This window comes from Aspergillus foveolatus (assembly GCF_047715535.1).
Source record: "Aspergillus foveolatus strain CBS 279.81 unplaced genomic scaffold BDW70scaffold_8, whole genome shotgun sequence".
Lineage (NCBI taxonomy): Eukaryota > Fungi > Ascomycota > Eurotiomycetes > Eurotiales > Aspergillaceae > Aspergillus > Aspergillus foveolatus.
Genome location: NW_027396072.1, coordinates 445,945 through 473,197, shown reverse-complemented (window position 1 = coordinate 473,197; position 27,253 = coordinate 445,945). Strand labels below are relative to the sequence as shown.

Genomic DNA, 27,253 nt, shown 5'->3' with positions numbered 1-27,253 from the left:
TCTCGCAAGACACAATCTAGAGAGCGCCGCTATAGCCATCATTAGCAGCGGGCTGGGTTGCCTACTCGCCGCCCCCAGCAAGAGCATGTTGTTTGCGGATCTGCCTGAGGAGCTTCTGTGGCATATCTTCATCACCTACTTTGGTCGGGACTCGCACACCCTGGTTCTCCTCGCCACCCTCAACAAGAGGTTTCACCGCATCACGACCCCGATCCTCTATTCGCACGTTACGCTAAGTCTCGTCGACGGCGATGAGTCGCGCAAGGTACCGCGACCCGCCCCTCTCTTTGAAGGTCTGCTTGCTGACACGGTCTCTCTCAACAAGGTCCGGCGATTCATCATGTCCGTATTTTCCAGCCCCTACCTCGCGCAGTGCGTCCGATCGCTCGACCTGAACGAACTCTCCTGGGTCCCGCACCAATCCCTTTCCCGCCGCCGCAAAGAGCTAGTAGCCCGGATGATAAGAGGTGACATCCTCGGTCGCCCTGATAGACTCGACATGTTCAAGCTCGTGACCGTCGTTCGGCGCCTCCCGTTATCGGATAAACTCAAACACAAGTGGTGCGCGGAGTTGCAGGAGGTTGCGCCGAGCTTGGACTCTCTTATCGCCCTTTTATTTGTGTTCCTCCCTTCTCTCGAAAAATTAGAGTCCAACTGGTCCCTGGATCCGATGTACATCTGGCACCTGTTGCCTCAGGCTGATATGGGAAAGGTAGAATCGTCGCTCTCGCCCTCGCCTTTTGTCCTGCGGAACTTGACCCATCTGAAAGTCAACTCCGAGACCCCCTGCGGCAACTCCTCTGAAATACTTCCCCTTATTCAGATGCCTTCACTGACCCACTTTTTCGGCAGCAATTGGGGGCCCATCAGGTGGGATGGTGGGGTTGATGGAGTTGATATTCAGGCAAAGGGTCTACGAAGCGGCAGAACGACTTCGTCGATAACGCACCTCGAGCTCCGATACTGCAACGTCGACCTGCAGAGTCTGCGGACCATTCTCAAATACTGTCGCTCGGTCAAAACATTCATCTTCCATCGTGATTGGGACCCCCGGGTTCATGTGAAGCTTTCTGGAGCTTCACTCTCCAAGGCACTTCGCCCACTTCGAAAATCACTGGAAAGTATCGCTTTACATTTCGAGCCGGGGCTCTACATTCATCAGGAAGGCGAGATACATCCGTTGGATTTCTCTCAATTCTCTGTACTCGCCAATATAAACGTTGCCGCTGGGTATCTCATCCATGACCCGGAGGATTTCGATAGTTACGAGTTTTCGAAGACGTACGATTCGGAAGACGAACAGGAGCCGATAAATGTTCCTCTTCACGATCGGCTGCCGGAATCGCTCGAAATATTACGCATCACAGGCTTCAGCACCCCGCAACAGCTGGAATTCCTATTAAAGGACTGCTGCGGAATGCTTCAGCATCGCCCCCGCTTCCCACGACTGCGCGAACTCTCTATCGAGGCTGATTTCGACGAGGCTGATGCCGTCTTCGACACGAGCGCTCTTCAACAGGAGGCAGACCGCGCGGAGGTGGTATTCCGCAAAATCAATACCGCGGATTTTCCTGACGATGGAATTGACTTACTCACCCCTGCAGGATGCAACTGGGGCATGAATGGCGAGTTCAAGTGGAGCACCAAGTTATTTTGATAACACAGTGGTGGCAATGCTAGGCAAACCGACATGATGGACGGACATGACAGCCTGACGAGAAGCAAAATCGTGACAGGCAGGATGATTTAGCGTTTTCTGTGTGATACGAAGTCATGACCATGAATATGCACGGCAAATTATCTCCAACCCTATGGCTTACCCGGCTGATGCGGTGACCGATGGATGACAGCCATTGTAGTGCGTCAAGAACAAAAGGGTACAGGGGCCAGACTTCCGCAACGATTAGCTTGCAGCTCTGGACAACCAAGTCTGACCCTACTCCCTAGTCCGGCGGCAGAACGGTGAGTGCACCTAGTTCAACATTCTTGACCTTGGGGATGAATGAATGACGAGCGTATGGGCACGTCGCCGGCTTCTTCTTCTTTGAAGTTACAGAGTGTAGTAGTTGTTTGACGGCTGTTCAATGAGCATCTGTGACGGGAATTCTTTATCTCAGACACCAAGAGGCAAGTCACAACTCACCTTTGGGAGCCCTATATACGCATTGCACTCCCCAGGATACTTCACGGGCAAACAGGTTTGCTCCGTGAAACGACGTATCGCCAATGTAGGAAGGCAGGGTTGGTGTGGCTCAGAACCAGGTATCCGGGACAAAAAGTCCACAAACTGGACACAGGGCTTGTACTCCGGGAGACTGACCGGCAGCAGTCTTTCTTTGTACGGAAAGTACTTCCCTGGTTTTGGGCGTATCTGAAAAGCTACCTGTTTTGAATGGGTTAGAAATAAAATCAATGGACTGTGCTCTCCAGGCTGGATTGGGAAGTTCTTGCAATTGTCTATCGCATGCACTTCAAGCGACCTAGTCACCCTGTTACAAATGGGAATTTCCTGTACAATACGCCCATAAATCTAATCATCTTAAGTAAGCATATGAACTGGGATTGCAACCCTACCTACATAAGGTACTCCGAACAAAGGTGTTGTACTTTCCAATACGCCATAGGAGTGATCGATGTCACGGAAAAGCGCGGGAATTTGCGCGTCCAGCAGCGGATATTCCATCGCGGAACCCATTCCGCCACCCCGCATCTAACATTTTTCGAACGTACTCGCCGCAGAAAAGAAGAATCACGTAGTGAAGCCAGGAATGAGTAGGAATTCGCCGTGGATACCCAGGCCAGAGTCCTGAACAATCCCGGGTTTACCCTTTAGATAGAGAACTGCGTGGATGAACACTCCCAACGCACCACCTTTTCCCTTTAAGCAGACTCAGACCCTTTCCAAGCAACAAACCCATTTCAAGACTGACAATATCTCTTAGAAGGATACCGCACCGGTCAAGATGTCTACAAACTCAGACCTCAGAGTGACACTCTACACCTACTTTCGCTCCTCGTGCTCCGCGCGCCTTCGTATCGCCCTCGCCCTCAAGTCAATCTCATATACCTCAGTCCCAATCAACCTGCTGAAGGGCGAGCAGTCGAGCACGAAAAACACGGCCGTGAACCCATCCGCCACCGTTCCCACGCTCATCATCGAGCATGTAGACCGGAGCCAGTCTCCAATAACAATAACCCAGTCCCTCGCAGCGCTCGAATACCTGGATGAAGCATTCCCCGACTACCCCAACCCACTTCTTCCACCTACTTCCAACCCGCAACAACGCGCGCTCGTGAGGTCTCTAGCATCAATCATAGCCTGCGACATCCAGCCGGTCACGAACCTACGGATTCTTCAGCGCGTTGCACCATTTGGCGTCGACCGGGCCGCCTGGTCCAAGGATCTCATTGAAGCTGGGTTTGCGGCGTATGAGGCTATTGCTAGAGACTCGGCTGGAATATTCAGTGTTGGCGATACAATCACGATGGCGGATGTCTGTTTGATTCCCGCTGTTTGGGGCGCGGAGAGAGCGGGGGTTGATCTAGGACAGTATCCTACAATCAAAAGGGTTGCGGAGGCCCTGGAGAGGGAGAATGCAGTTAGGGAGGGGCATTGGCGAAACCAGCAGGATACACCAATGGAGTTCAGATGTTAAATCTGCTGCTTGGAGACCGATGTTCGATTGTTAGAATGAATTTACAGAGCGGTCTTAAATGATGGACGGGGTTTACAGCGAGAATAAAAGGTTACCGACAAGTTCGGACGGGATTCTCTACGTACCCTTGCGCTAAATCGGAGTAGTCTAAATGACCTGCAAAGCATCTTCAAGGAGATGAAACCTGAATAGCATATATAAATGCCAAAAAAGACATGGTCCCGGAGGGGATCGAACCCTCAGCCTTGGCGTTATTAGCACCACGCGCTAACCAATTGCGCCACGGAACCCGCTTATTGAAGTGTCCCAAGCTACTATTACTTATATTCTAGAGTAGAATAGCCCAGTAATGTCCCCCAGAAGCCGCCATTTTTTGTTTGAAAGTGATCCCAAATACAAATACTCAGCATTGGGGTAAGAAACCTAGCATTGCCAACAAGTTTGGAAAATCTCATTTTATTTTAACTACTGCATGCTAATCACAGATCCAGCTGCACAGGCGGCAGAATTGTTCCGGCACAATCGCCAAACCCTACATAGTTGCCTTCCGTTCCCGCCATACCACGCAGAATAACAGTGTCACCGTCCTCTAAGAACAAGCGCTCGGAGCCATCTGCGAGCTTGATAGGATTCTTTCCGTTGGTCTGCTCGAGAAAACTGCCTTCGGTCTGGTTCTCCTTGCCAGAGATCGTACCACTGCCGAGGAGATCACCGGTGTTCAGGTTGCAGCCCGTGATGGTGTGGTGGGCCAGCATCTGAGGAAAAGAGTACAGAAGGTTCTTTGCATTGCTGTGGGAGATAACAGTAGGCTTGCCGCCTGCATTGGTGACTTCGACCTCCAGCGGGATATCATAGGCAGTGTCAGCCCGCTTCTCCCGCAGATAAGGTAGGAGAGACTCCCTGTTTCCGGGCTCTAGTCCGACAGTGCGGAAGGGTTCGAGAGCATCAATCAGGACAACCCAGGGGGTGATCGTTGTGCCAAAGTTCTTTGCGTTAAATGGACCAAGAGGAACGTACTCCCATGCCTGGATGTCACGGGCAGACCAGTCGTTCATAAGCACCACTCCGAAGATATGGTCTTCTGCTTTGTCGATATGAACCGGATGCCCTAGGTCATTGGGAGTTGAGACGAAAAACGCCAACTCTAGTTCGATATCGAGCTTCTTGCAAGGAGAGAAGGTGGGTACTTTAGGGTTCGCCGCGGGATTCGTCAGGATCTGGCCCTGTGGACGGTGGAGAGGCGTGCCGGAGGTGACCACAGACGATGCACGGCCATGGTAAGCCACGGGGAGATGTTTATAATTTGGCTGTAGGGCATTGTCGGGTCCCCTGAAGAGAACTCCAACGTTGTAAGCGTGGTTAAGGCCGGCGTAGAAATCTGTGTAATCGCCGATCTGCATGGGAAGGTGGTTTGTAACCTCGGACAGCGGCAGGAGGGCCTCTTTCTGGAGCGCTGCATTGTCTTTGAGGATTTGAGGAAAAGGCGTCTCTGTGCTGAAGACCTTCTGAATGTATTCACGGACCTGTCGGTGCACTGGTCGACCAAGAGCTGCAAACGCGTTCAGGCTGGACTGGTTGAAGACATTCAGGTGAGGCTGGATGACGGGAAGCTGGGAGAAACCGCCAGACGAGGCAAATTTGCTCAAGTCTAAGGCATAATCTCCGATCGCAATAGCGGGAACTCGCGATGAGAGCTTCGATGATGAAATGATACCGAATGGGATGTTCGCCAGCGAGAAAGGCGAGTTCTTGGGGATTTGTAACCACGAAGCCATTGTGACGGGAGCTAACAAAGATGAGGAGAGAATGGCAGATGAATGATTTGGGGGACAAAGAAGACCAAATGCCAGTTAAAACGCTGTTGAGAGAGATGTCGACATAGAATGGGGCAGGAAGGATTCCGTAGGAGCAGCTGCAGCACCGCGGAATGAAGCCGCACCCGCTTATCACCGGCTGTTGTGTTCCCCCAGTGTGTTCCCGACTTTCCGCAGCCCCTCTTCGTCGTCCTGAAATGATGGTCGCCGCTGCCCGGGCGGATTGCGGGAATTCAACTTTCTGGAAAGTCATGGGTTGATCTGGACTTCTGTCACTTTTCTTCCGCCTATGTGCTAGCTAAGTATATAGGCCGAGTCCTCACTGTCCCCGCAGCAGCACTCAATATCCGAAGTGGCAGACTATTACACTATCAACATGCCGGTCACCGAGTTCTCCTACAAAGATCCTTACACCTATCAGAATGGGTTCGATTCTTACCATGAGTATGCTAGTGGGTACTGATTCGATGCTACTGAGCTAACATGACTTAGATCTGAAGCCATTGAAGGCGCCCTCCCCGTAGGGCACAACTCTCCCCAGAAAGCTCCTTACGGCTTATATGCCGAAAAGCTCTCTGGAACCGCCTTCACTGCTCCCCGGCATGAGAACAAACAGACTTGGGTCTACCGTATCCTTCCCGCCGCAGCGCACGAGAACTTCGTTGAAGAGGATGCAAGCTCTTACCACACGCTCACAGATGCAAAAAAGCTTCAGCATATCCCCAATCAGCTACGCTGGGATCCATTCGATTTGGATGAGACCGTCGACTGGGTTCATGGGTTGCACCTTGTGGCTGGTTCAGGAGACCCAACTGTAAAACAAGGTCTGGGCATCTTGCTGTATGCGGCGGGGAAAGACATGGGAAAGGAAGCTTTCTACTCCGCGGATGGCGACTTCCTGATCGTTGCACAGCATGGCGTGCTGGATATTCAGACTGAGCTTGGCCGCTTGCTGGTTCGGCCGAACGAGATTTGCGTGATACCTCGTGGTGTAAGGTTTGTACTACGCGCTGACAACCATATTTGAGATCATGAGCTTACGGAATAAGATACCGTGTTACCCTACCCGACGGTCCTGTGAGAGGCTACATTTGCGAGCTCTACCAGGGCCACTATCAGCTACCCGAATTAGGGCCTATCGGATCCAACGGCCTTGCGAATGCACGAGACTTTCAAGCACCAGTGGCTGCCTTTGACGACGAGGAAGGACCGTCGGTATACCGACTGTACAGCAAGTTCAACAACCACCTCTTCTCCGCGCACCAAGATCACACCCCATTTGATATTGTCGCATGGCATGGCAACTACTACCCCTACAAATATGATCTTGGCCGCTTCAACACCATGGGCTCCGTATCATTCGACCACCCTGACCCCTCCATCTACACGGTGCTCACCGGCCCGTCCGATCATGTGGGCACCGCCATTGCCGACTTTGTCATTTTTCCGCCGCGCTGGTTGGTTGCGGAGAAAACTTTTCGGCCTCCCTGGTATCACCGCAATACTATGTCAGAATTCATGGGTTTGATCACCGGAAACTATGATGCGAAGACGGGTGGCGGCTTCCAGCCTGCCGGCGCGAGTCTGCACAACATCATGAGTGCACATGGGCCGGACATGCATGCATTCGAGGGAGCAAGCAACGCGGACTTGAAAACTACGAAGATTGGGGATGGTAGCATGGCTTTCATGTTTGAAAGGTAGGTCAAATTGCCGTTTTTCCAAGTTCGAAATACTAACTCTGCATAGCTCCCTCATGGTTGGCGTGTCGGAGTGGGGTCTTAAGACATGCCAGAAGGTGCAGGAGGAGTATAACGAACATAGCTGGCAGCCCTTGAAGAGGCACTTCAAGGATCCGAGGAAGGCCCAGTGATTCTGAGTAACTTTTATCTTGGAGAAATTATGTGATATACCAGCATAAATTACTGAAGCGCTTTGTAATAGGTTACAACATTATTTTTGACAAGTTCCAAAGCCTAACATATCCTGGAAGTAACCACATTAGAGTTCATTTCTACACAAAAGACTATACGCCCTCAACCTCCTTCCTCATCGCCTCCTTCACGATTGCGCCACACATCTTCGCATAAGGATTCGTTTGCACAGCCATCTGCTGCGCAACTTTATTCCCATACCGGCCGCCGAAGAAGAAGTCACGGCTTGCCATTTCTTCTAGACCTTCGGAACCGATCTGCTTCAACGTATCAGGGATACTCTTGATTTCATGCTCGTCACCGTTCCTGAGTTGCCGCGATATCTTCAGGAGAAGGTAAGCGCGGTGCGTATGAGTATCTGCTAAGAGCCTTGCCTGGCTTGGGGAGACAGCATCCGCGGGTGAGAGAGGTGTAGCGAGAGTAATCGCGTTGCCCAGATCTGAGAGGAGAGAAGAGAGACAGGAGGATGTTTCTGAAGCGGATCTCTGCTTGATCTCGATTTCGTCATCAATCAACATTCGCAGAGCCTGGGCTCGGTTCGCGTAGGCGGATGGGTATCTTGGGTATTCATTGATAATGGCATCGAGGGCACTGATTGCGGATTGAATCTGGCTGGTTTCCGGTGTCGGCTGTGTTGTCGATGCTAATGGGGTGATAATCTCTCTCTCGCGGGCTTGCAGAGCCGTGTGTTCTTCAATAGAGATACCCAGGTGTGCTGGGAGCTGTGGAAGGCTTGAGTCGACTGTCACTGCTGAGGATGGTGAGGATTCGGCGTCGAAGAGGGCTTGCAGGACGGCGGAGTCGTTGGTTGTTAGGGAGGGTTTGGAGGAGTTGATTGTCGTTGCGGACATTTTGCGAGTTCAGTGCTGGTATAACCTAATCTCTGGATATGGGAAGAAAAGATCTCAGTGTAATTTGATATCTGGAGAAGAGATACTCGCACAAAGCATGTGATTAATTTCGTGTGTAATGGTGATGGCTGCTGCCGGATACTTCGCGGGCGGCGCCGGGTGTTTTGAAATAGCCGTCACTTTCCTCCAACAATATCCGTCTCAAGCCGTCTTCAACCTCGTCCTTCCGGAACTTTGACATCTCGGTCACGATGAATAATGCGCAGCGAATATACGAAAGATAGAGGAATACCATAGTCACACATCATCATTACTAGATACCCGTAATATGGGTTTATAACCACAGTAACCCTCGCACAAACCATCCGCATCAACCATCGATATTCAGTTCCTACTCAAAATACCCTTTAGATATTCCCAGATATACTTACTACCACAAGATGGCCCCCTCCGCAATCGACCCTCCAACCTCAACATCTCTCCCCTCCTCTATCTCTAGCTATCGTGGCTATGACCACGTCCATTGGTACGTCGGCAATGCCAAACAAGCCGCCTCATACTACATCACCCGCATGGGTTTCAAGCGCATCGCCTACCGCGGCCTGGAGACAAACTCCCGCGCCATCTGCTCCCACGTCATTCGTAACGGCGACATAACATTTGTACTCACCTCGCCCCTCCGCTCGCTAGACCAAATCTCCCGGTTCACACCTGAAGAGCAAGACCTCCTGAGAGAGATTCACCACCATCTCGAGCAGCACGGGGACGCGGTCAAGGACGTTGCGTTCGAGGTCGACTCTGTTGATGCGGTATTCAATGCAGCGGTGGCGAACGGGGCCAAGGCTGTGAAAGGCTTGACAACAGTGGAGGATGAGAATGGGAAAGTGACGATGGCAACAATCCAAACGTACGGGCAGACTACACATACGCTTATTGAACGAGGCGCGTATAAAGGATCTTTCTTGCCTGGGTACCGAGTCGAAACAAGCCTCGAAGACCCGATCTCGGCTTTGTTACCGGATGTGCTGTTGAACCGAATTGACCACTGCGTTGGTAACCAGGACTGGAATGAGATGGATAAGATTTGTGAATAGTATGTTCTCTCCCTGACCCGTATGGACAGAAGCTAACGAGAACAGCTACGAAAAAGCTCTTGGATTCCACCGATTCTGGTCCGTTGACGACAAGCAGATCTGCACGTAAGTCGCTTTTAGGGCAAATGTCACTGCCACGATGCTGATTCGCAGCAGCGAGTTTTCCGCCCTAAAGAGTATTGTCATGGCCTCCCCCAATGAGATCGTCAAAATGCCCATCAACGAGCCCGCCAAAGGCAAAAAGCAATCACAGATTGAAGAGTACGTCGACTTTTACAACGGCGCCGGCGTACAGCACATTGCCCTCCTAACAGACGACATCATCCGCGACATCACGAATCTCAAGGCGCGCGGCGTGGAGTTTATCAAGGTCCCTGATACATATTATGATGACATCAAGATTAGACTGAAGAAGGCTGGATTAACTCTCCATGAGGACTTTGAGACAATCCGGGCTTTGGATATCTTGATTGATTTCGACGAGAATGGGTATTTGTTGCAATTGTTTACAAAGGTAACCACCCACTCTCCCTGTTCCTTCCCATATGCAATGTGACGGAAGCTGACCGATGGAATTAGCACCTTATGGACCGCCCTACAGTGTTTATTGAAATCATTCAGCGCCACAACTTTTCTGGTTTCGGAGCTGGAAACTTCAAGTCGTTGTTTGAGGCTATTGAGAGGGAGCAGGCGCTGCGAGGCAATCTTGTGTAAACTGTATCCCTTCAGACTATTGTAATCCTGTTATCATTGGCCGCAGACATTTCCGTTTCTTCTTACTATACCCTAGGAGTGAGCAATGCTAAGGATTAACATCTGACTGGGAGCGTTGGCTCCGTTCCCAAGGTCAAGACCTTTAGACATAGGAGCCCTTGGTTATTAACCATAGGATGATGGCACCAGCGGAGAATGTAATAACGCCAGTCTCCTATGCCACATAGGGTACGCGTATAGCACCACAGGCAGAGATATCTTGATAGGTGAAATGGATCCGAGCCCTAGGGGGTTGAACATTCTTCTTGCCCCTTTGGTACAATAATGTTTGGATTGCAGTACTTTCACAGAGTAACATGACCTGCTTTATTTGAACACTATCCTCCAAGACTGTAATCTCCCTGTGGACCTTTTCAGTTACTTCTTTTTTGAAGAGCTGGTACCCCCAGGCGTAGAACCTGGTCGGCGCTTGTACTTCCGAGGGTCTGGTAACATCAGCAGAGTTTCATGGAAGACAGCCCGCGACTCTTACCTTTCCTGCTCATCAAGGTCTTATTCCTGGTCCCCTTTCCTCCTTCCCAGAACCCGCTCCCTGCCTTTCCAATTAGGTATGAGCGACAGATGCCGCAGTTCTCAGGACGGTATATTTGTTCGCGAGAGCAAAAGCCGCTGAATAGATATAATACGTTAGAATAATTCAGCCAAATTAAGTAAATATGAGATAGGGGGTACGCATACCAGATCATGCGGTTTGCGTGCTCATTTGGATGGTCTGTGGCTGCATCGTGGCATCTATTGGCCGTTAGAGTCTGAATGTCAAATTCTCAGTGTTTTACATACTTGTCACAAGGGAAGACTTTCTGACAGCAGCTGAATCTGTAAGGTGTAAGAAAATGGCCATGTATGAAGGGTGGTAGAAGAGTTACCTGAACCAGCGATAGCTTTTGCTATAATGCATGCATCGACCGCGTCGGGGTAGTTCCTGGCCTGCCACGATACCCAGAACTTCCTTTGGCTGTTATGACTGTCAGTAGTTGTGATACCAAGATTGAAGAGTAATGTACCTTCTTTCGCGCTGGAGCACGTTCTCGAGACGTGACTACAATATTAGTACTCAAGAGTCTTAACCATTGGTCAGAGCTAACTCACATGCTGCTGATCCTACTTTGAGGAATTTCACTTCAGGAACTTTGAACACTGCGATGATTAGTTGAACGGTAATTGCTTTACAGGGGCACCATCGTACCTAATTTACGATGGCATTGGCGGCAGTTGGCCATGGCGCTCTCCCCTCGGACTGCGACTACCCCTGGTCCTGGAAATGGGGTCGAACACTCCGCGCACGTTGGGATGAATCCACTATCAAGGGGTGAGCATGCAGACAAGTAAAGTCATATTAGTTACGTACCTAGGCAGAAGATCCACTACTGTACAGCCGTCCAGGTCCAGGTAGCCTGCACGGTTAGAGTTGGGGTGCATCAACAATCGACGGAACCCTACAAAGTGAGCAAATCATCCATGCAGAACGGAGGTGTTCCTACCTATACTCATAGGGTTTGTGCATTTTTTGCAAATCTCGACCTTCGGAGATAGTACGCCGCTGCTGTCCTTGGTCTGAGGTATATTCTTCACATCCAGCTGCTCTTTGCACCTGTCACATTTGACCGTAATGTAAAGACCAACAAGCTCAAGAAGCTCAATGCCGTAGAGCTCCAGGAACGGAAATGAAAGTGCAACTCCATGTTCCGTAGCAGGCTCTGGCAGATCTGGAACCGGCGCACCACCATCCGTCTCATCGTCCGAGTAGTCGTCTTCCGTCGTGGTGATATCCGTTTCTTCGCTGCCACTTGCACCATTACTGACAGTCCACTCCGGAGGCCGCTGAATCACATGGATATGAGGTTTGTCCTCATTCGTAAGAGGATGAGCTTCCACGGAAGGCTGTGGTTCTTCCGATGCTTTGGTTTCCGGTTCAGGCTGCTCGGGCTCGTCAGGCTCTGTGACCACGGTCTTCGCGAAGTTATGGATATTGCTCGCTAGGTAGTTGACCTGAGACACTAAGTTCAGTTGCAAGTGATCTTTCAACCATTGTGAGAAACCAGCTTCAACCGCGCGTGCCTCATTGCCTTGAATGCCCTGTATCTCAACAGAACTAGGCTCAAGGGGATATAACTGGGGGACGGAAAGCTTGACTGTCTTGACCGGTCTGAGCGCAATCGGAAGCCGATCAACTTTCGTGGGCTGGATGGGTATGACGAACGAAAGGCCGTCTCTGGCTTTCTGGAACAGCGGCAACCTCTGAAGACGTGCCTCGAGCTGCTTCGTCTCGACTGCCCTTCGCCTTTCAGCCTGAGCTCGCTCTTCCGCCGTATAAGCAGGTCGGACTTCAGCCGGTGCCGGTGGCGGTGCCCTCACTGGCGCTGGACTCCCGTCTCTCCTTGACTCGGCTCCCTGGGCCAATGCTAGTGAAATCATATTGTCCACTAGAGATTTGCTGGGCTCCTCTTTCCTGGCATTCTGGACAAACTTGAGTGTCGGACCCCGTTCAGTGGTAGTAAGCAAACGCTCTAGGTGTCGGTCGAGACTGTTCACGTAGTTGAGAAGGGTACTACGCCCACCCATTCTCAGCGAACTATCAACAATGTCGTCAAAGCCCCGTGAGATATTCTCCTGGAATGCGGGTCCGATCTCAGGGTTCGCCACTTTGAGAGAAGGCCTCCCACGCGCGGGATATGTCAAGGGAACATACAGGGCACATTGCAAGCGCTCCAGTTCGAAAGGGAAGTCCGGGTCTGAGGGGATTAATTGGAAGGATAATGTGGTTCCCGATTCATCATTGCTTTCTGTAGGTCGGAAGCGCCGTCTGAGCTGGTTAATCTGGAATGCTCGCGGATTTGAGATTTCTGTCCGCGAAATCGGCCGCTGACCGGCTTTTGTAGTAGTGTTGTTGGGAGTTGTTGAGCCAGACATTGTGTCAAGCGTTTACCGAACCCGTAGGTATATCAGGCGGAATCTATACGCCAGAGAGAAGTCGGTTGTGTTTGAAGAGATTATGTAATGCAAAGAATGTGGCTTAACCCTGAATAAGGACTCTGATCTAGTATGCTACATATATTGGGCTCGGAAGACGAAAGGTGAGTCAAGATGACTACGGCGTGAGTCAGTGTGGCTGTAGAATATGATGCAGTCCGTTCTCAAGCTTGGTGGTGGATTAGTGGATCTGGCACTAAGCCTGATTTGGAAGGAACGTTTCTTAGCCTCAGGCATATGTTGTATCTTGTCCAATTGTGCACGACTTCACATCTCATTGTCTCCTTCCACCATCCAAGTCATCCAATCTTTCACTCAAAATATCTTGTTTTCAGCTCAGAAAAGCTTTGGCGAAACCATGTTTAATAAGAGAGGCCAAGGTGACTGCCTCTGAAGTCAATGAAGGCCTTCAGTATCTTGATTGCGTACCGTACGCACAAATTGAAAGCTCGGGCCCTTACAGTTCGATGGTCGAGAAGAATGATGTCCCCCTGAGGCTGTACAGACGCTGATTCTGTTATATATGGATTGCTCGACATATTTGTTTTGGTCCCGGCGAAGAACCTTCTGATGGTCTGACCCGGGACAACAGCTCCCGGCCGCCAAGAGTAAATGAGCAACAGCAGATGCACTGAGGAACCGAACCATATGGGGAGAGCTTGTTAGGCTGCAGTCGATGCTTGCCGAAACTAATCCAGGGGCTGGTCAATCACCGTGGCCAGATTACTGATCCCGTTCCCTTTAATTCTTTCCCTTCTTCTCATCTACATCGATAGTCTGAACAACCTCCATTATGCTCTCCCCAATACTGTTCAGTGCCTACGTACTCGTGGGAGCTATTGTTGCAGTCCTGGTGAATGTCGTCCGCCAGATCTTCTTCCGCAACAAGAATGAGCCTCCAATGGTGTTTCACTGGGTCCCTTTCGTGGGCAGTACCATCAGTTATGGAATGAATCCGTATAAGTTCTTTTTCTCCTGCAGGGAAAAGGTATGATGAGTTCCAGGTACTCATAATACGCCTAGGCTGACAGAAATAGTACGGCGACATCTTCACCTTCGTGATGCTCGGAAAAAAGATGACGGTGTACATGGGCGTTAAAGGCAACGACTTCATCCTCAACGGAAAACTCAAAGACCTCAACGCAGAGGAGGTTTACAGCCCACTTACAACGCCAGTCTTCGGATCCGATGTCGTCTACGATTGCCCTAATTCGAAGCTCATGGAGCAGAAGAAATTCATAAAGTTCGGCCTCTCACAAAGCGCGCTCGAATCGCATGTCCCGTTGATCGAGAAGGAGGTTTTGGATTACATCAAGACGTCTCCTCGGTTCAAGGGAGACTCGGGTGTACTTGACGCGCCTGCTGCCATGGCGGAACTTACAATCTACACTGCTGGTAGCGCACTACAAGGGAAGGAAGTTCGCAAGAAGCTCACCGCGGAATTTGCCGATCTCTTCCATGATTTGGAGATGGGCTTCACTCCAATCAATTTCATCATTCCATGGGCACCGCTTCCCCAGAACCGCAAACGTGACATTGCTCATTCTCGCATGCGAGAGACCTACATGGAGATAATTAACCAACGGCGCAAGAACCCGGATGCACAAGATCAAGATATGATCTGGAACCTGATGCACAGCACATACAAGAATGGAAACCCCGTGCCAGACAAGGAAATTGCCCATATCATGATTACCCTGTTGATGGCCGGTCAGCACTCGTCTTCATCGATTAGCGCGTGGATCCTACTGCGACTAGCCTCGGAGCCTCAGATCCTGGAGGAGCTTTACCAAGAGCAGCTTGCCAATCTTAGGCGTAACCCCCGCACCGGCGTCTTTGAACCCCTGCAGTATAAAGATCTTGATCTTCTCCCGCTGCATCAAAATGTCATCAAGGAGACACTCCGAGTTCATTTGTCCATTCACTCCATCCTCCGCAAGGTGAAGAACCCGATTCCGGTCCCCGACACACCCTACATTATCCCAACCAGTCATACCCTCTTGGCTTCGCCCGGTGCAACCGCGCTCAGTGACGAATACTTTCCCAACGCGAACGTGTGGGATCCGCATCGTTGGGAGAATCAACGGCCTGATAAGGAGGACGAAGAGGGAGAGCTAATTGACTATGGCTATGGTGCTGTGTCCAAGCGTATGAGTAGCCCGTATCTACCCTTCGGCGGCGGTCGACACCGGTGTATCGGTGAAAAGTTTGCATACGTCAACTTGGGCGTCATTGTCGCGACGATCGTGCGTAACCTGAAGCTCTACAATGTGGACGGAAAGACAGGGGTTCCTGCGACAGACTACTCGTCTATGTTCATGGGGCCTATGAAGCCGGCCGTTGTTGGCTGGGAACGACGCTTTCCCGCACGTTCATAGGCTCTGTAGACAAATTTTACCAAATATTCGAATCATATTGTAATGCTAATGGACTTTAATTGCCTGATTTCAAGATCCCGTTAAGCCTGAACTCAGTGAGACATTGAACGTATTCACGAGCCAGGTATGCTAGGGCCCTATGCCAACTCAGCATCGCGGCCAACAAATCAGGGTATTCAGAATAATATAGCTGAACATGACCTCAAGTCACCAAATTCAATCAGAATGTGACATCCATCATCTGCCCCAATGTGTCATAATGTATGGCAAGATCAGCGGTCAGCAAATGAAGAGGATACGAGCCTAATTATAGAGGGTATACCAGTTGCAGCTAATGCTTGTCAGGGTATCACTACAAGGTACTTACACTCTAACACAATACTCTGGGGCGCGCTTGCCAACGCACCGATCCGGTGACCCTGACCTGACTGAGATCGGCATCGCATCGCATCGCATTCCTCCCCGCTGATGACTCGGAGACTCGGTGCCCGGCCAGTTCTCATCTAGAATCTGGGTCCAGGAGTCATCATCCTGATGGCGCTGGACTTCGTCTCAATGAAGGGCTTGCTTAGGATATCGCACGTGCTTGAATTTGCATCATCCTCGACTAAGATCGGATGTCGGTCGCATTGCTAATCACTTGTGAGAGTGAGAAGAAAGCACAGCTACATCAATTGTCCAAGTGACGTTCCATTCAGGATTCTAATCCTCACGCTTAAGGCGCCCGTCTACTCCGCGGAAGGATCAGGACCCTTGGATCTGAGATTGAGTCGTGGCCTCGGCCCTCGTGGGTCTCCAGCCAACGACGGCGTGTCCGAGGCTACCACATGTATGTAACTTGCTTGAGATGCTCGCGGTACCCATCTGAAGTACGGTATGTAAGTCGGCGTAATTGAACAGACGCTGACGGTCTCGTACACGGGGATTTATCGGGGAGAATTCGTGCCTTTTCCTTTCAGGGCTAGACAGGAGGATTTGGTTTGTCTAATCTATTTACTTCTTCGTTCTAGTAATAAATTGTCTATACTTAGGTGTACATTTGTATACACTAACCTATACCAATGTCATTCCTACATCGCTGTCGATCTAACAATACCTACTGTGTGAGGTAAATGTCCAGACCCTTCCCCAAAATAGAGAGCCATCACTAATTAATGAGCGATGGCGATGGGCCGAGGTAGGCAGGGAGCATGTTCGGAATCCGGCAGGGAGATTTGGACAAAGTCTCCAAGCGCCGGTCTTTTACGTCCAACTCCCTGGAGGCAGCCCAGGCCGTGTATAGAGAATAAAAAGACTCTTGACAGTCCGGCACCGCTGTCTGCCGATGGGGAAAGCGACACCATGTTTGTAGAGCTTTAGAAAGCCTCCTGCTGATTAACGGTGCAGCTTGGCCCAGCCCGGCGTCCGCCATTGCTTCCAAGTCTTCAGATTCATTGTCAATGGGCTCAGGGAAGTCCGTCATGGTGCAGGCACTGATTTCAGTCCCCAAAGTCGTGCAAAGTCGTTATTATGAAATCTGGTGAGAATCAACGATAGGCAGCTATCTACAACAGCGCCTCAACTGCCGTGAGTGTAAAAGCTCATGCTGAGTGTCGCCGAGGGCTTTTCAATCTGGACCGTCTAGTCGCTCGAGCCGACTTGAATCCGGAGTCTTTGAGCTCGGGCTAAAAGCTGTGTCAGAAAGGTGCTCGGAGTGACCTCACTCTTTGTAAACCGCATAGCCAGCGTTCGCCCCGTAATATGATGGCTTATAGCTCCCATAACAATGTCTTTGAGCAAGAGCACTGCCTGGTGCCGGTTGACTGGGTATAAGCTCGGCCAAACAACCTCCATCCGGTACAGTCAAAGTAAACTGCGGCCAGAAGAGGCGACGAGAACTCGCAGGACGACCGGGCATGCTCCTTCCATGGAACTGTTGGTCTAGCATTGACAACGGCCGGGCGGGGTGTGAGTGCACAATATGGTAAAGGACTCCACAACGGCAGGTCCAAATGACTAGGTGCTTCGTCTCTTGTCGAGATCTAATAAACGCTGCGTCTCGGACGCCGAATCAACATCTGCAGAGGCATGAACGTCGAGGACTGATTACCGCGCTGAGAGTGACCCCGTGCCTTGATAAGCAGAAGTGCTTGACGATTTTAAGTCGAGCAACGTTGATTCAAGTAGCTTGCAGGTCCAACAGACGTATGTGGAGTGCAGATGCGGCTCTACTGTAGGCCTAGCCTGGACTGCCGGGCTGACGAGATGAGCTGGCGCATCGACTGCTCGGGCTGGATCGCTCAGATATAGACTACTAGATGAGTAATTTCGATCATATAGCTGCGAAAAAAGAGTGTTTGTCATTAAATGAGATTCTCTTGTCGTGTTATATGACTGTTGCCTGTCTGGTTGTCTATGCAGAATGAACCTGGACGTGTGTGCATTCATGACGGCGTAGCATGCAGCGACACATTTCTGATTAGCGATTCGCAGAACCAGCGACTCGCTGGCGGCACCAGTCCCATGGTCATCTAGGCGTGGCAGTAGCCGCTTGAGGAACCGACAGAATGAGTGTATCAATCTGTGGTGACTCCGCATCCATGATACTCAGATGTGGGGAGCCGACTAGGCAGTCATATGACCGCTGACGGCATCACCATCACCCATCATCATCATCACCAAGTACTCTTAGAACAGAGTATACGATATCGATATCTTCATCTTTGCTTTTATGGCACTCGAGGAGTAACAATACCAAGCATATTTAACCTTAAAATTGCGCAACCTCTGTTCGAATGCAGAAAGGTGTGGTTTAGGTGACTACAACACGAGAATCTCCCACGTCTTTGGACCATGACGAGTCTCAAATCCTGCTCAAACCCGCTTCAGCTTCGACCTCTTACCAGAAGTAAACCTTCTGTGGTTGCCTGTTATGGAGAGTGCAATTTGCGATTATAGTATAGCGGTATAGCGGTCTCACTTTTAATCGTGCAATCATTCCCTTCTCGGAACCACATACATCACTAGCGCCCTAGCACAACTGCCGGACGAGAGCACTCCGTCTATCCGCACCCCGTTACATTTCAAGCTTTCAGCCATATTTTAGAGGTGATGCACCAAGCGGGGGATCATCGTTTCCCCGGAGTTGTCGGACGTTCCTCTGTCTCAAGAGTCCTCATTCTCTGCCGGGTACACTCCCGAGTAGGACGATGGTGTGAGACTGATAGACCTCGCAATTTTGTCTCTGCATGTACTGTAGTGGATGTTGGCGGTAGAAACAGGTCCCGTCCCGTCTGCATGCAGGATTACGGATTCTACAGTGGGCTTATGCGCGAAATACCTGCAAACAAACTGCCAGTCCGACAACCTTTCTGGGTCATACATACGAGAAGACTCAGACGCCCGTGGCTCTGAGTAGAGCTTGAGTCTCGACGGCCCAGACAGAATCGAGGACAGAATCGAGAAAAAAAAAATCTATTATGATTATCTGTGGATCAATTGGGCATCAACGGCGGCAGATCGTGAAGATTTTCAACCTCACCGTCTTTCTACTAGTACTAGTCTTAGACTACCAGTTTCTCGGATCAGTTAGCGGGTCAAGACTGAACGACTTCGTGATCTAGTTTTTATGTATACGTATACCCACTTTTGAAGCCCGTGAGTCGGCTCGGCCATACCCGGTTATTCTCGCTCAGACACTACCAGAATCAATTGGTTGGTGCGGCGGTGCAAGGAAAAACAACGCGGCTTCATTCCGGGGAGACTTCGGACAATTCGAGTCTCGGGTGGCCAAGAATTGCGACTGGGGGCGGCTTGGAGGTCGATATGATGGTGCTGAAACGACATGGAATCTGGTGACGCTCAGCTTTCGTAGAGAGGAAAAATAGAATGCTCGCCACGGTGGATGAATCGAGCCTGAATAGGAAAAGCTGAAGGCGAAGGCGAAGGCGAAGAGCAAGCTCAAAGTTTTCGGCTTGCCGAGAACAATCGAGTCACGATCCCGTCAGTCATGAAACAGCTAATATACGCTAAGTATCTGTTGTACGAGGCTAAAGTAGGCAACTCTATAGAAGTAGCGCGTCGGGCAGGATTCCAGAAGGTTTCAAGGAAGGAACGAATACCACCTTGGCCAACCACTGACGACGCAGGTACATCAGCATCACGCACCTCAGCATGTCAAACTCCTTGGCCAGAAACCCGTAGGACAAGAATGCAGAACCGCTGCTAAAAGAATTTTGTATCCTCGTTGACCGGCTTCAGAATCCAGCATCAGACCGGCAGATTCTCGTAGTCTACGTAGTCTACCAGTCTTCAGAACAATAAAAGCTTCAGTATTGCCGTTACGAGTCAGACAAGAACCCAAACAAACATCCTCCTGTCACACCCATACGCTGTCACTGTATAACAGATCCCTCCGGCGGATCCATAGTATGTAATTCTGACCCCACACTGTTCCCCTGACAGCCCTATCACCTTCTGCGCTGGTATAAAGCCACCCCCTCATTGGCAGTATTTCAGCCCCAACGCCCACAGTTACATCCAGCCCGTCTCAGACTGTCCGGACATCTCGACGCGCTGCGGGCCCACAGTGTTCGATGTTAGTCAGGCTTCTCGAAGACAACCTCATATTCTACTAATATCCTCGCAATGCCATTGGTCCACCACTTGACTCCAGGCCCTCACCAGCCACAGGCTCACAGCTGAAATCTGGTTTCTAGCCCATCGGCCGTTTTCCTTCTCGGGCAGAGTCGGAAGCTGGGACAGCTTCCGACCCCGCACCGTCAGGACCAGCGAGGAAAGTTTCCCGATTTGAGGTCGCCGGAGAGGAAGGCTTTGCACGGTCCAGAGCATCCATCGGGCGTTCTAGGAACAAGTGTTAAAACTTGACGAGAGAAAAACGTCAAGGTGAAGGAGAATCTTTCGAGGTCCCCTGATGTAGTGGTAATTTTGAGTGCGTGGGATTGGTTATTGTTCGGGGAATATTTTTTTTTTTCTTTTTCTTTTTCAAGTCGTGTGATTTGTGTGATTTAATTAGTATTGCCTATAGTGAGTGTAGGTTTTTCAGTCTAGAAGAATAATACGTAGACTGGTAGCATTCAAGTTCCATTGATTGTAGAGTTCAATAGCAGGGGATTATGCTAGAGTTACCTGGCGGGTACGTCATCGATACTTCAATAGGAGCGGATCAGGGACCTCGTGATACTCCCGGTCGCCCTCAGCAGTAACCGACTGCAACGCGGGGCAAAGGATATTCTTTGTCGGCGGGAGCAGTCCTAGGTTCGTCTCTCATCAAGGAGTTCGCGAACCCGAATTCTAAACCCCCCTATCTCACAAACCTTGACATAATTTTCTCTCCAGTTTCCCAGCTTGAAAAGCCAACCCCAGATTCATGACGGCAAGGTGTCGTGATGCCCCGCGTTCGGAAGAATTGAGTCAGATGGGTATCATACATGCATAGATACATCTGTTTGTCTGATTTGGATAGCACGAGTTATATATAGTTCTTATGTTCGATACGATTCTATACTGCTACTGTTGCCACACTGAAGTTCACCAACATCATTGATCATGATCCCAGCCAGGTCAGATAGATCACTAGGTCAATGACCTAACCATGAACACCACCATTCGCCGACCGTGACATCTCGCCGTCCCTGTCCCAAGAGCCAGGTAATTTCAACACGCAGCGCTGGTACCGAGACCGCGCTCATAACGAGGTCACCGAAGTCCATGGCGCGTCCATCTCATGTGTCAGCCAGCGTGTAGAAAACCGACAGTCCATGGTTAAGAGCTCGAGCTCGCACTCGCCAATCTAGATAGACATGAGATTGAGACAGAAAGCCACCACTGTCGTCAGCCATGAAAAAGTTAAACGGCTGAAGGGGGTGCCTTTGTTTGGATTTTCTGTTTGGATTTTCTGTTTGGACTTTCTATTTGGCTTTCATAAGAGAAAATCTGGTACCTTGGTTGGAGAAATGCCTCCTAGCATGTATCAAGAAGTCAAAATCATATGAGATAATGCACGTCAAGGTCTAGGGATCAATGCAACTGTTCTAGATCTCGTCGATCCTCGTTATGTCGAAGATTCTGCGCATTGGCCCGGCTCTTACGTGTCCCATGCGCCAGGATCGCTGTCCAGACTGAGCTTCCAGCCCGGCAACGATGCGAGGCTTTAGCCTACTATAGAGACATGCAGGTAATATCCAATTTTTTTGAGTCTTTCCAGGATTCATTAGCGTACATAACATGCACCGGCCATGCAAGAAGAAACAAGGAACAAATGTGGTATCTTTTTACACCGAATAAAGACACAGTCCAGAGGTGCAGTACCCGCGCTAAGATGATGACCATAGCCCCCAGCCCTTTTATCAATAATAAAGGAAGGAAATCCCATGTGACCATATCAACCGTGTACCCCTGTATCAGTATCATGTCGAATATCGTCTGTACAACAAGATTATTCAGTAGTAGCGGACCGAAGCCCAGTGCGCGGAAACAGACAGCCACCATGCAAAGAGTAAAATGCAAAATCGAGAATAAGCGACCCGAAAATAACAGCCATATAATCCCTAGGTGCGCCCAAAATGCAATGCAGTCGTGATTGGTACGTGTCACAAGGATGATAAGCAGCATGTCTGCGAAAGTAAACAGAAGGAAGATTGGTCAAAATCGGGTATCATAATCAAAAGGGGAGAAGAGAAGAAGGCGTCTGTTGGACGTAATCAGTCTACCACCCCTTTGCGTGGTATTCCCAAGGCCCAAAATCAGTGTAGTGGTTGAAGGACCCCGTCTTTGCGACGTCTTTATCGGCTACCCCATTGGAGCTCGGCACCGCCACTTGCTGGCTTTGAGGTCCTGGATACTCCTTCAGGTTCTTCATGTCGTGAGTGGTATGCCTCCGCTTGAATGCGTTTGCGGTCGCGCTCTTTTGCTGCCGCTCCCACAAGAGGTGGCGCCGAAGGGATTCGGTCAACTCAGTAGCAAGCATGTTCCGGCGGGTGGTACGCGGGGAGTGCGCCACAGATTGAGGAGTAGGCTTCATGATGATCGGCCTGGATCGGGGAACACCGGGTCCCTTCATCGTCAGGTTCTCCTCGTCGTCATCAGGGGGCGACGCAGGGATGGAAGGGCCGTTGGGTGAGGTAAGGCGTGATCGTTGCAGAGCCGGAGTAGACCGAGAGGTATCTCCCATTCTAAGGGGCTGATGCATCATCATGGTCAAAAGCGAGCGGCGCGAGACCAGGTTCGGTCGCGAATCCACCCGCTGGAACATATCTCTCTCGTCAACGCTAGAGCGACCGCTTTCAGTGATTGAATCCTCCCAGTCCGAGTCTTCGTCATCTTCAATAGCACTCTCGGAGATATCATCATCGGTCTCAATGGCGTCCTCGTCATTGCCTCTCTGGCGCTCCTTCATTGACTTGAGATTTCCCACTTGCTCCTTGAATGTTGCCACCTTGTTTTTGGGGTTAAGGTTACTACCCGGCCGCTTTTCAAGCTGGTCTGTAAGCGAGCTGCGGTGAGGAGCCTGCATCATGCGATCTTCAAAAGAACTCTCGTCTTCGTCCCCGGAGGAACCACCAAGCGTAAACATGTTGCCCTTTTTCTTTAGAGGCGAGAGTTTGGCCGGAACTTGGGTTTTTGTAGCGTCGGGATCACTCGAGAGTCGAGGCTGCGACCGGTAGGATGAAGATATCTGAGAAGGAGAAAAACCGCGGACAATGCTGGGCGACTTAATCAACTGAGGCTTCGAGGGAAGAATGCCTGAAGATGAAACACTAGTGTCCGAGCCATTAACATTCACGTTAGCAGCATCGCTGTCATTACCGTCTGGGGCAGTCGTTGAGCACGACTCAGTCGAGTGCTTCTGTCGCTCGTTTAGAGCAAAGGTCGGCCGCTTGAGGGTTGTGTTTGAAGGAGGGGTAGGAGTCGGCGTAGATGTCCGGGGCGTGATGTCGACAACCGGTTGGGTCAGGGTTGCCACCGGGGAGATTGGCTCCAAAGTTTTCTTCTCCTTGATGTTCAGCACCATACGCTCCAAGTCCAACGATGTGAAATGCTTCTCCTTCGCACGCCCAAAGCTAAATGAGTCCTCCCGAACAACGGCAGGCTTGTAGTCCTCTCTAGGACGCTTGATATGCTTTTCGATCCTTTCCGCCTGGTCAGAAGCAGCCGATTCCACGCTGGCTGACAATTCCGGCAAATCGGCGGCTTCCGAACGAAGTAAGGGCAGAACCGAGGTATCGCTGGAACTTTCTGGTTCTACACAGAAAGTCTCGCGAGTCCACAACCTCCAGCTGAGGTTCTCTAGTCGACGGCCCTCTTCCATGAAGTCTGCGCATTTGGAAAATACTGCACAAGTCAGTATGGCTTCTTGCGAAAGTTCGTACCAACTTACCCATCCACATCCCATGGAGGCTCTGTGTGTTTGCTGTATCCACCTTGTGAATCTTTGCTGTGTCCACCGTCAAGACGGGTGTCGAGAGTCGTGAAGGCATCTTGTCGTCGCCACGGTTGCAATTTCTGCAAATAATCTCTTTGAAAGCGTTATGTGCCAAGTGATCAGATACGGGTACGGGGTCGCCGTCTCCCCCGAGCGTGGTCGTACGGCGCGACAGTGGTGCAGATGAAATGTTCTCTAAGTTTTTTTTATGCTTCTGCCCGATACACAGATTGAAAATCGCGGTACGTCGACACAGCCAATGGGTTGCAGCTGTTCCAATCAAGCTGCAAGTGGCACCTTAGCTGCTGTGAGAAGCAGCACAACAACGGCCAAACGAAAGACGAAGTTCGTAAAAATTCTTAGATCAGAGGGCCGTGACAATTCGAGTATTCCGCACACGTCTGAGAACGGACGGAAAACGGCCGATTGTTAAAATGGGTCCACTGGAATGGGCTGGCGTGCTGTTCGCGGAGTATCGGTGTGATATGGCCGGTTTGGGAGGTGTAGACGGTGACGGGATAACGGGGTGAGAGGGTTGGTGTTGAGGACGCGAATTCGTCGGGAGGAAGAAAAGGCAAGTGAAATTATGGGGAGAAGATGAGTAGTAATAGCAAGGTGTGTGGATCCAGCGAAGGAGGAAAAAAGGAAGATAGACCTTGGTCGATGGGGTCGGTGGAGATTTGATATGGGGGGATTGGGAAGGCCCGTATGTAAGTATTAACAGTACAGGGGGAGGATTAGGAAAGGAGAGGAGACGGGGGTGGCACACGGCCAGAGCAGGAAAAAGTCCGAAACGGTACCGAGGGAGAGGTTCAAAGGTGAAGGGATGGGCGGTAAGTACTAGTACAGCAAATTCCATATAGCCGCGCCTGTGCCCGTGTTAAGCTTGATTCGATTTTTGATTTTATTGATTTTAGTATTTTCAATTTTGGGATTTCCTTTTTGCCTTTTTTCCTGGCCGGGTTGGTACCGTTGTGTGACTGCTCCGTACTGCCGGAGTATCCCCGTGGGTCAAGCTGTATGTTATACGCGGTCCTTACACCTGTAACTTACGGGCCCACTTCAAGATAAAAGTACGGGAAGTTGGAGAGTCCTCGGTGTATGGAGTAGCGGACATGGAATATCCAACACCTTCCTTCCGTACAAATAATCGTTTTTCTATAGCCAAGTGATTCGATTGATGCTAACATTAAAAACCATATGGGCATTTACTACCGAGACTGATCCTAAACTCTCAAAATACACCAGCTGGGCTGGCCAACACTGACAGCGACTGACAGAGATAGGAGCAACTATGGAAGAGTAAGAGTCTAGACAAAATCAGCAAGCCCTGTGACCGGCTGACTAACACCAGGTGCAGCCCCCAGTTCTGCACCGCATCAATATTCGAAAGTGATAGTCGGTGGCCAGGTCACTTGACTGCTAGAAAAAATGGGTCCTCAATGATTGGCGTGCAACGCTTGATATTCATATCACTGTTCAGCCTAAGTAGCAGCCCAGAGCCGCTGTAGATTCCTTGCGAGCTAGTTATCTCTTGTGCAATCTGAGGCATATTATCCGTCCCCCAATCGAGCTCAGCATCGATCGGGCGGTTGGAGAGCTTCATTTCGCTGCCCAGACAATGCTGTCTATGGCTGGTTCAGGCGGCCAAACACCTACAGACTATGCCCTGCTGACTACGGGGTATACGGGGTAGACAGAGATCAAGCGATGCGATTCATCTCCTTTCGCCACGGATATCGCTCGATTAGGCAGCCCGTTCGGAAGTACTTTGAATCTGTCTCCGTTCAAGCTCTGGCGTGGGATCGAGTCGAACCTGCCTTTGTTTTTTGGTGGCTGTCGCTCAGGTTTGTTTTTCGCACTCACTAGAACTCATATTCTTGCTCAGTTGATCAATCTACTCTGCCACTTCATGTGCTAGTACTTTGTATAACTTGTACCCAATACAAGGGACGGTCAAGGGCACTACTTTGATCTCGACGTGTCAATGCCGATGTTTGATCCATCTCTTATGGATATGGACCGTTCTTCCGTCCAGCCCGCTGCCACTAACCGGCGGAATGGGAACGGATCCCGGGCCACTGCAATGACAAGCGTTATCACATACCAGGGAATAGGCCTCCGGTTTCGATCGAGGCGACGGTCATGATGATCATCGTAAAATAACTGAACGGATACTTAACCGGAACCTCTTCAAGTCGAGCTTCGCTATCGCGGTGCGTACAGTGTGGGCGAAACACGCTCGGTTGTATCCGTGACTACTGCGTGTACTCAGTGTGCTCTCCGTACATCTTTCCACTCATCATGCGGACGGTGTGAATCGTGGCGTCGATATCGATATCACAGTTCCAAACTCCATCCCAATCGCCCATTTTCCATCGTAGGATCCCGTCAATCAGTCAAGCTTACCTGCGTCGCCGGGCAGCAGGGCCTGAAAAAACTATGGACTCAAGGGGCTCCGACAGGCCGGGAGTGTATCACAACAACTCACCCCCGAGATCACAAGGCGGTCGACAGCCAGCTGTCACCAGTAATCAATGATCGCATCGCCCGATGGACATCCCAAGTGACAATGTACGTGTCAGTCTTCTTTCAACCTCTGGCGATGAGCTGAGCCGCTTTCCATCACGAGATGAGGCAGTGTCGCCCCGGCCCCATCGAGAAATAGAGCGAGCGGGCCATCGGGAGAGGAGAGTACAATAGAGTCCCGAATAGTTTGATCTCTTCCTCTTAGGCTTCGATATGAAACGCGTGGCTTTAGACTTCACATCCATTATTATTGTCAGCTTGCATGTAACCCCAATCTTACAGAAATGCCAATCGGATCCTATCAGATGATGGTTGTACTCTGTATTCTCCATCGAGGTTCATTGTTCGGGGCCAGATTCAGATTTACGGCACATGATGGGAGACGATTAGGTGTCCCCAGACGGGGTCTAGCTTACGGTACTTTACTCTCATTCTCTGGGGAAGCCGTTCTGGCCAATTACTCACCTACCCCTTCTCCTTTTGGGTGGATTCTCATTGGAGCATGAGGCTATCTGAATGGAGGAGAAATGGATAAATACAACCCTTGCACTTTCGGCATCAAATGAGCCGAAGGATCTCAGCCTTGCGAGAGCCACTCGGTCGCCGCATGTGGCTGCAAGGTTCTTCACAATCACCAACGCATGTCGGTATTATTATGATTGTCGGAATTTCTTTTTGATTTTTCCTCCGGAGTATTAAATAGGATGCCGGTCTGGGTAGAGTGCCGGTACTTGCTTCTAGAACGATAGTGTGTACAAAGTACTCCATAGTAGATGAGAAGGCGAACAATAGGTACGATATACTTCAGTAGTCACTCGCTCATGCGCGACA

General features: G+C 50.5%; 10 protein-coding genes and 1 non-coding gene across 11 annotated transcripts; 6 read left to right on the top strand and 5 right to left on the bottom strand.

The window, feature by feature from the left end:
• Positions 1-85: 85 nt before the first annotated feature.
• Positions 86-1,657, top strand: BDW70DRAFT_148128 (uncharacterized protein; the record flags this gene model as incomplete). The annotated part of the gene is made up of 2 exons (XM_073738817.1): positions 86-265; positions 326-1,657. The coding sequence occupies 2 exons, from the start codon at positions 86-88 to the stop codon at positions 1,655-1,657; spliced, it is 1,512 nt and encodes a 503-aa protein (XP_073598962.1).
• Positions 1,658-2,778: 1,121 nt separating this feature from the next.
• On the top strand, positions 2,779-3,656 carry maiA (maleylacetoacetate isomerase MaiA; the record flags this gene model as incomplete). Its single annotated transcript, XM_073743276.1, has 1 exon — positions 2,779-3,656. The coding sequence occupies exon 1, from the start codon at positions 2,964-2,966 to the stop codon at positions 3,654-3,656; it is 693 nt and encodes a 230-aa protein (XP_073598961.1). The 5' UTR covers positions 2,779-2,963.
• A 216-nt stretch (positions 3,657-3,872) lies between these two features.
• Positions 3,873-3,946, bottom strand: BDW70DRAFT_t53. The gene has a single exon. It is a non-coding gene; the product is annotated as a tRNA-Ile (tRNA).
• Positions 3,947-4,135: 189 nt separating this feature from the next.
• Positions 4,136-5,505, bottom strand: fahA (fumarylacetoacetate hydrolase FahA; the record flags this gene model as incomplete). Its single annotated transcript, XM_073743275.1, has 1 exon — positions 4,136-5,505. The coding sequence occupies exon 1, from the start codon at positions 5,429-5,431 to the stop codon at positions 4,136-4,138; it is 1,296 nt and encodes a 431-aa protein (XP_073598960.1). The 5' UTR covers positions 5,432-5,505.
• Positions 5,506-5,696: 191 nt separating this feature from the next.
• hmgA (putative homogentisate 1,2-dioxygenase (HmgA)) lies at positions 5,697-7,343 on the top strand (the record flags this gene model as incomplete). Its single annotated transcript, XM_073743274.1, has 4 exons — positions 5,697-5,914; positions 5,963-6,466; positions 6,520-7,170; positions 7,220-7,343. The coding sequence occupies exons 1-4, from the start codon at positions 5,847-5,849 to the stop codon at positions 7,341-7,343; spliced, it is 1,347 nt and encodes a 448-aa protein (XP_073598959.1). The 5' UTR covers positions 5,697-5,846.
• A 153-nt stretch (positions 7,344-7,496) lies between these two features.
• Positions 7,497-8,255, bottom strand: hmgX (the record flags this gene model as incomplete). The annotated part of the gene is made up of 1 exon (XM_073740324.1): positions 7,497-8,255. One exon carries the CDS (start codon positions 8,253-8,255, stop codon positions 7,497-7,499), a length of 759 nt encoding a protein of 252 aa, XP_073598958.1.
• A 383-nt stretch (positions 8,256-8,638) lies between these two features.
• Positions 8,639-10,310, top strand: BDW70DRAFT_117080 (4-hydroxyphenylpyruvate dioxygenase family protein). The gene is made up of 4 exons (XM_073734667.1): positions 8,639-9,348; positions 9,395-9,454; positions 9,506-9,863; positions 9,929-10,310. The coding sequence occupies exons 1-4, from the start codon at positions 8,696-8,698 to the stop codon at positions 10,061-10,063; spliced, it is 1,206 nt and encodes a 401-aa protein (XP_073598957.1). The 5' UTR covers positions 8,639-8,695; the 3' UTR covers positions 10,064-10,310.
• Positions 10,193-13,231, bottom strand: BDW70DRAFT_116985 (uncharacterized protein). Its single transcript, XM_073734665.1, has 10 exons — positions 11,605-13,231; positions 11,472-11,559; positions 11,310-11,422; positions 11,213-11,260; positions 11,128-11,162; positions 10,990-11,078; positions 10,904-10,939; positions 10,802-10,855; positions 10,596-10,732; positions 10,193-10,548 (listed from the first exon to the last, which is right to left on the bottom strand). The coding sequence occupies exons 1-10, from the start codon at positions 13,031-13,033 to the stop codon at positions 10,481-10,483; spliced, it is 2,097 nt and encodes a 698-aa protein (XP_073598956.1). The 5' UTR covers positions 13,034-13,231; the 3' UTR covers positions 10,193-10,480.
• Positions 13,232-13,687: 456 nt separating this feature from the next.
• Positions 13,688-15,596, top strand: BDW70DRAFT_117036 (cytochrome P450). The gene is made up of 2 exons (XM_073734666.1): positions 13,688-14,081; positions 14,131-15,596. The coding sequence occupies exons 1-2, from the start codon at positions 13,887-13,889 to the stop codon at positions 15,469-15,471; spliced, it is 1,536 nt and encodes a 511-aa protein (XP_073598955.1). The 5' UTR covers positions 13,688-13,886; the 3' UTR covers positions 15,472-15,596.
• A 6,518-nt stretch (positions 15,597-22,114) lies between these two features.
• On the bottom strand, positions 22,115-24,102 carry BDW70DRAFT_116947 (uncharacterized protein). The gene is made up of 2 exons (XM_073734664.1): positions 23,849-24,102; positions 22,115-23,802 (listed from the first exon to the last, which is right to left on the bottom strand). The coding sequence occupies exons 1-2, from the start codon at positions 23,946-23,948 to the stop codon at positions 22,178-22,180; spliced, it is 1,725 nt and encodes a 574-aa protein (XP_073598954.1). The 5' UTR covers positions 23,949-24,102; the 3' UTR covers positions 22,115-22,177.
• A 1,402-nt stretch (positions 24,103-25,504) lies between these two features.
• On the top strand, positions 25,505-26,230 carry BDW70DRAFT_116940 (uncharacterized protein). The gene is made up of 2 exons (XM_073734663.1): positions 25,505-25,740; positions 25,844-26,230. Exons 1-2 carry the CDS (start codon positions 25,604-25,606, stop codon positions 26,040-26,042), a joined length of 336 nt encoding a protein of 111 aa, XP_073598953.1. The 5' UTR covers positions 25,505-25,603; the 3' UTR covers positions 26,043-26,230.
• The last annotated feature ends 1,023 nt before the right edge of the window (positions 26,231-27,253 follow it).

What these genes read in the sequence shown, in the direction of transcription:
- BDW70DRAFT_117036 (XM_073734666.1), top strand. Translation starts at nt 13,887, where the DNA reads ATGCTCTCCCCAATACTGTTCAGTGCCTACGTACTCGTGGGAGCTATT. An exon ending in TTTTCTCCTGCAGGGAAAAG is followed by an intron (nt 14,082 to 14,130) that starts GTATGATGAGTT and finishes TGACAGAAATAG; the next exon opens with TACGGCGACATCTTCACCTT.
- BDW70DRAFT_117080 (XM_073734667.1), top strand. Translation starts at nt 8,696, where the DNA reads ATGGCCCCCTCCGCAATCGACCCTCCAACCTCAACATCTCTCCCCTCC. An exon ending in GACGACAAGCAGATCTGCAC is followed by an intron (nt 9,455 to 9,505) that starts GTAAGTCGCTTT and finishes GATTCGCAGCAG; the next exon opens with CGAGTTTTCCGCCCTAAAGA. An exon ending in TGTTGCAATTGTTTACAAAG is followed by an intron (nt 9,864 to 9,928) that starts GTAACCACCCAC and finishes CGATGGAATTAG; the next exon opens with CACCTTATGGACCGCCCTAC.
- BDW70DRAFT_116940 (XM_073734663.1), top strand. Translation starts at nt 25,604, where the DNA reads ATGCGATTCATCTCCTTTCGCCACGGATATCGCTCGATTAGGCAGCCC. An exon ending in TTTTGGTGGCTGTCGCTCAG is followed by an intron (nt 25,741 to 25,843) that starts GTTTGTTTTTCG and finishes ACCCAATACAAG; the next exon opens with GGACGGTCAAGGGCACTACT.
- BDW70DRAFT_116947 (XM_073734664.1), bottom strand. Translation starts at nt 23,948, where the DNA reads ATGCCTTCACGACTCTCGACACCCGTCTTGACGGTGGACACAGCAAAG. An exon ending in CCTCCATGGGATGTGGATGG is followed by an intron (nt 23,803 to 23,848) that starts GTAAGTTGGTAC and finishes TGACTTGTGCAG; the next exon opens with TATTTTCCAAATGCGCAGAC.
- BDW70DRAFT_116985 (XM_073734665.1), bottom strand. Translation starts at nt 13,033, where the DNA reads ATGTCTGGCTCAACAACTCCCAACAACACTACTACAAAAGCCGGTCAG. An exon ending in CAAAGTAGGATCAGCAGCAT is followed by an intron (nt 11,163 to 11,212) that starts GTGAGTTAGCTC and finishes CTAATATTGTAG; the next exon opens with TCACGTCTCGAGAACGTGCT. An exon ending in AAAGTCTTCCCTTGTGACAA is followed by an intron (nt 10,856 to 10,903) that starts GTATGTAAAACA and finishes AACGGCCAATAG; the next exon opens with ATGCCACGATGCAGCCACAG.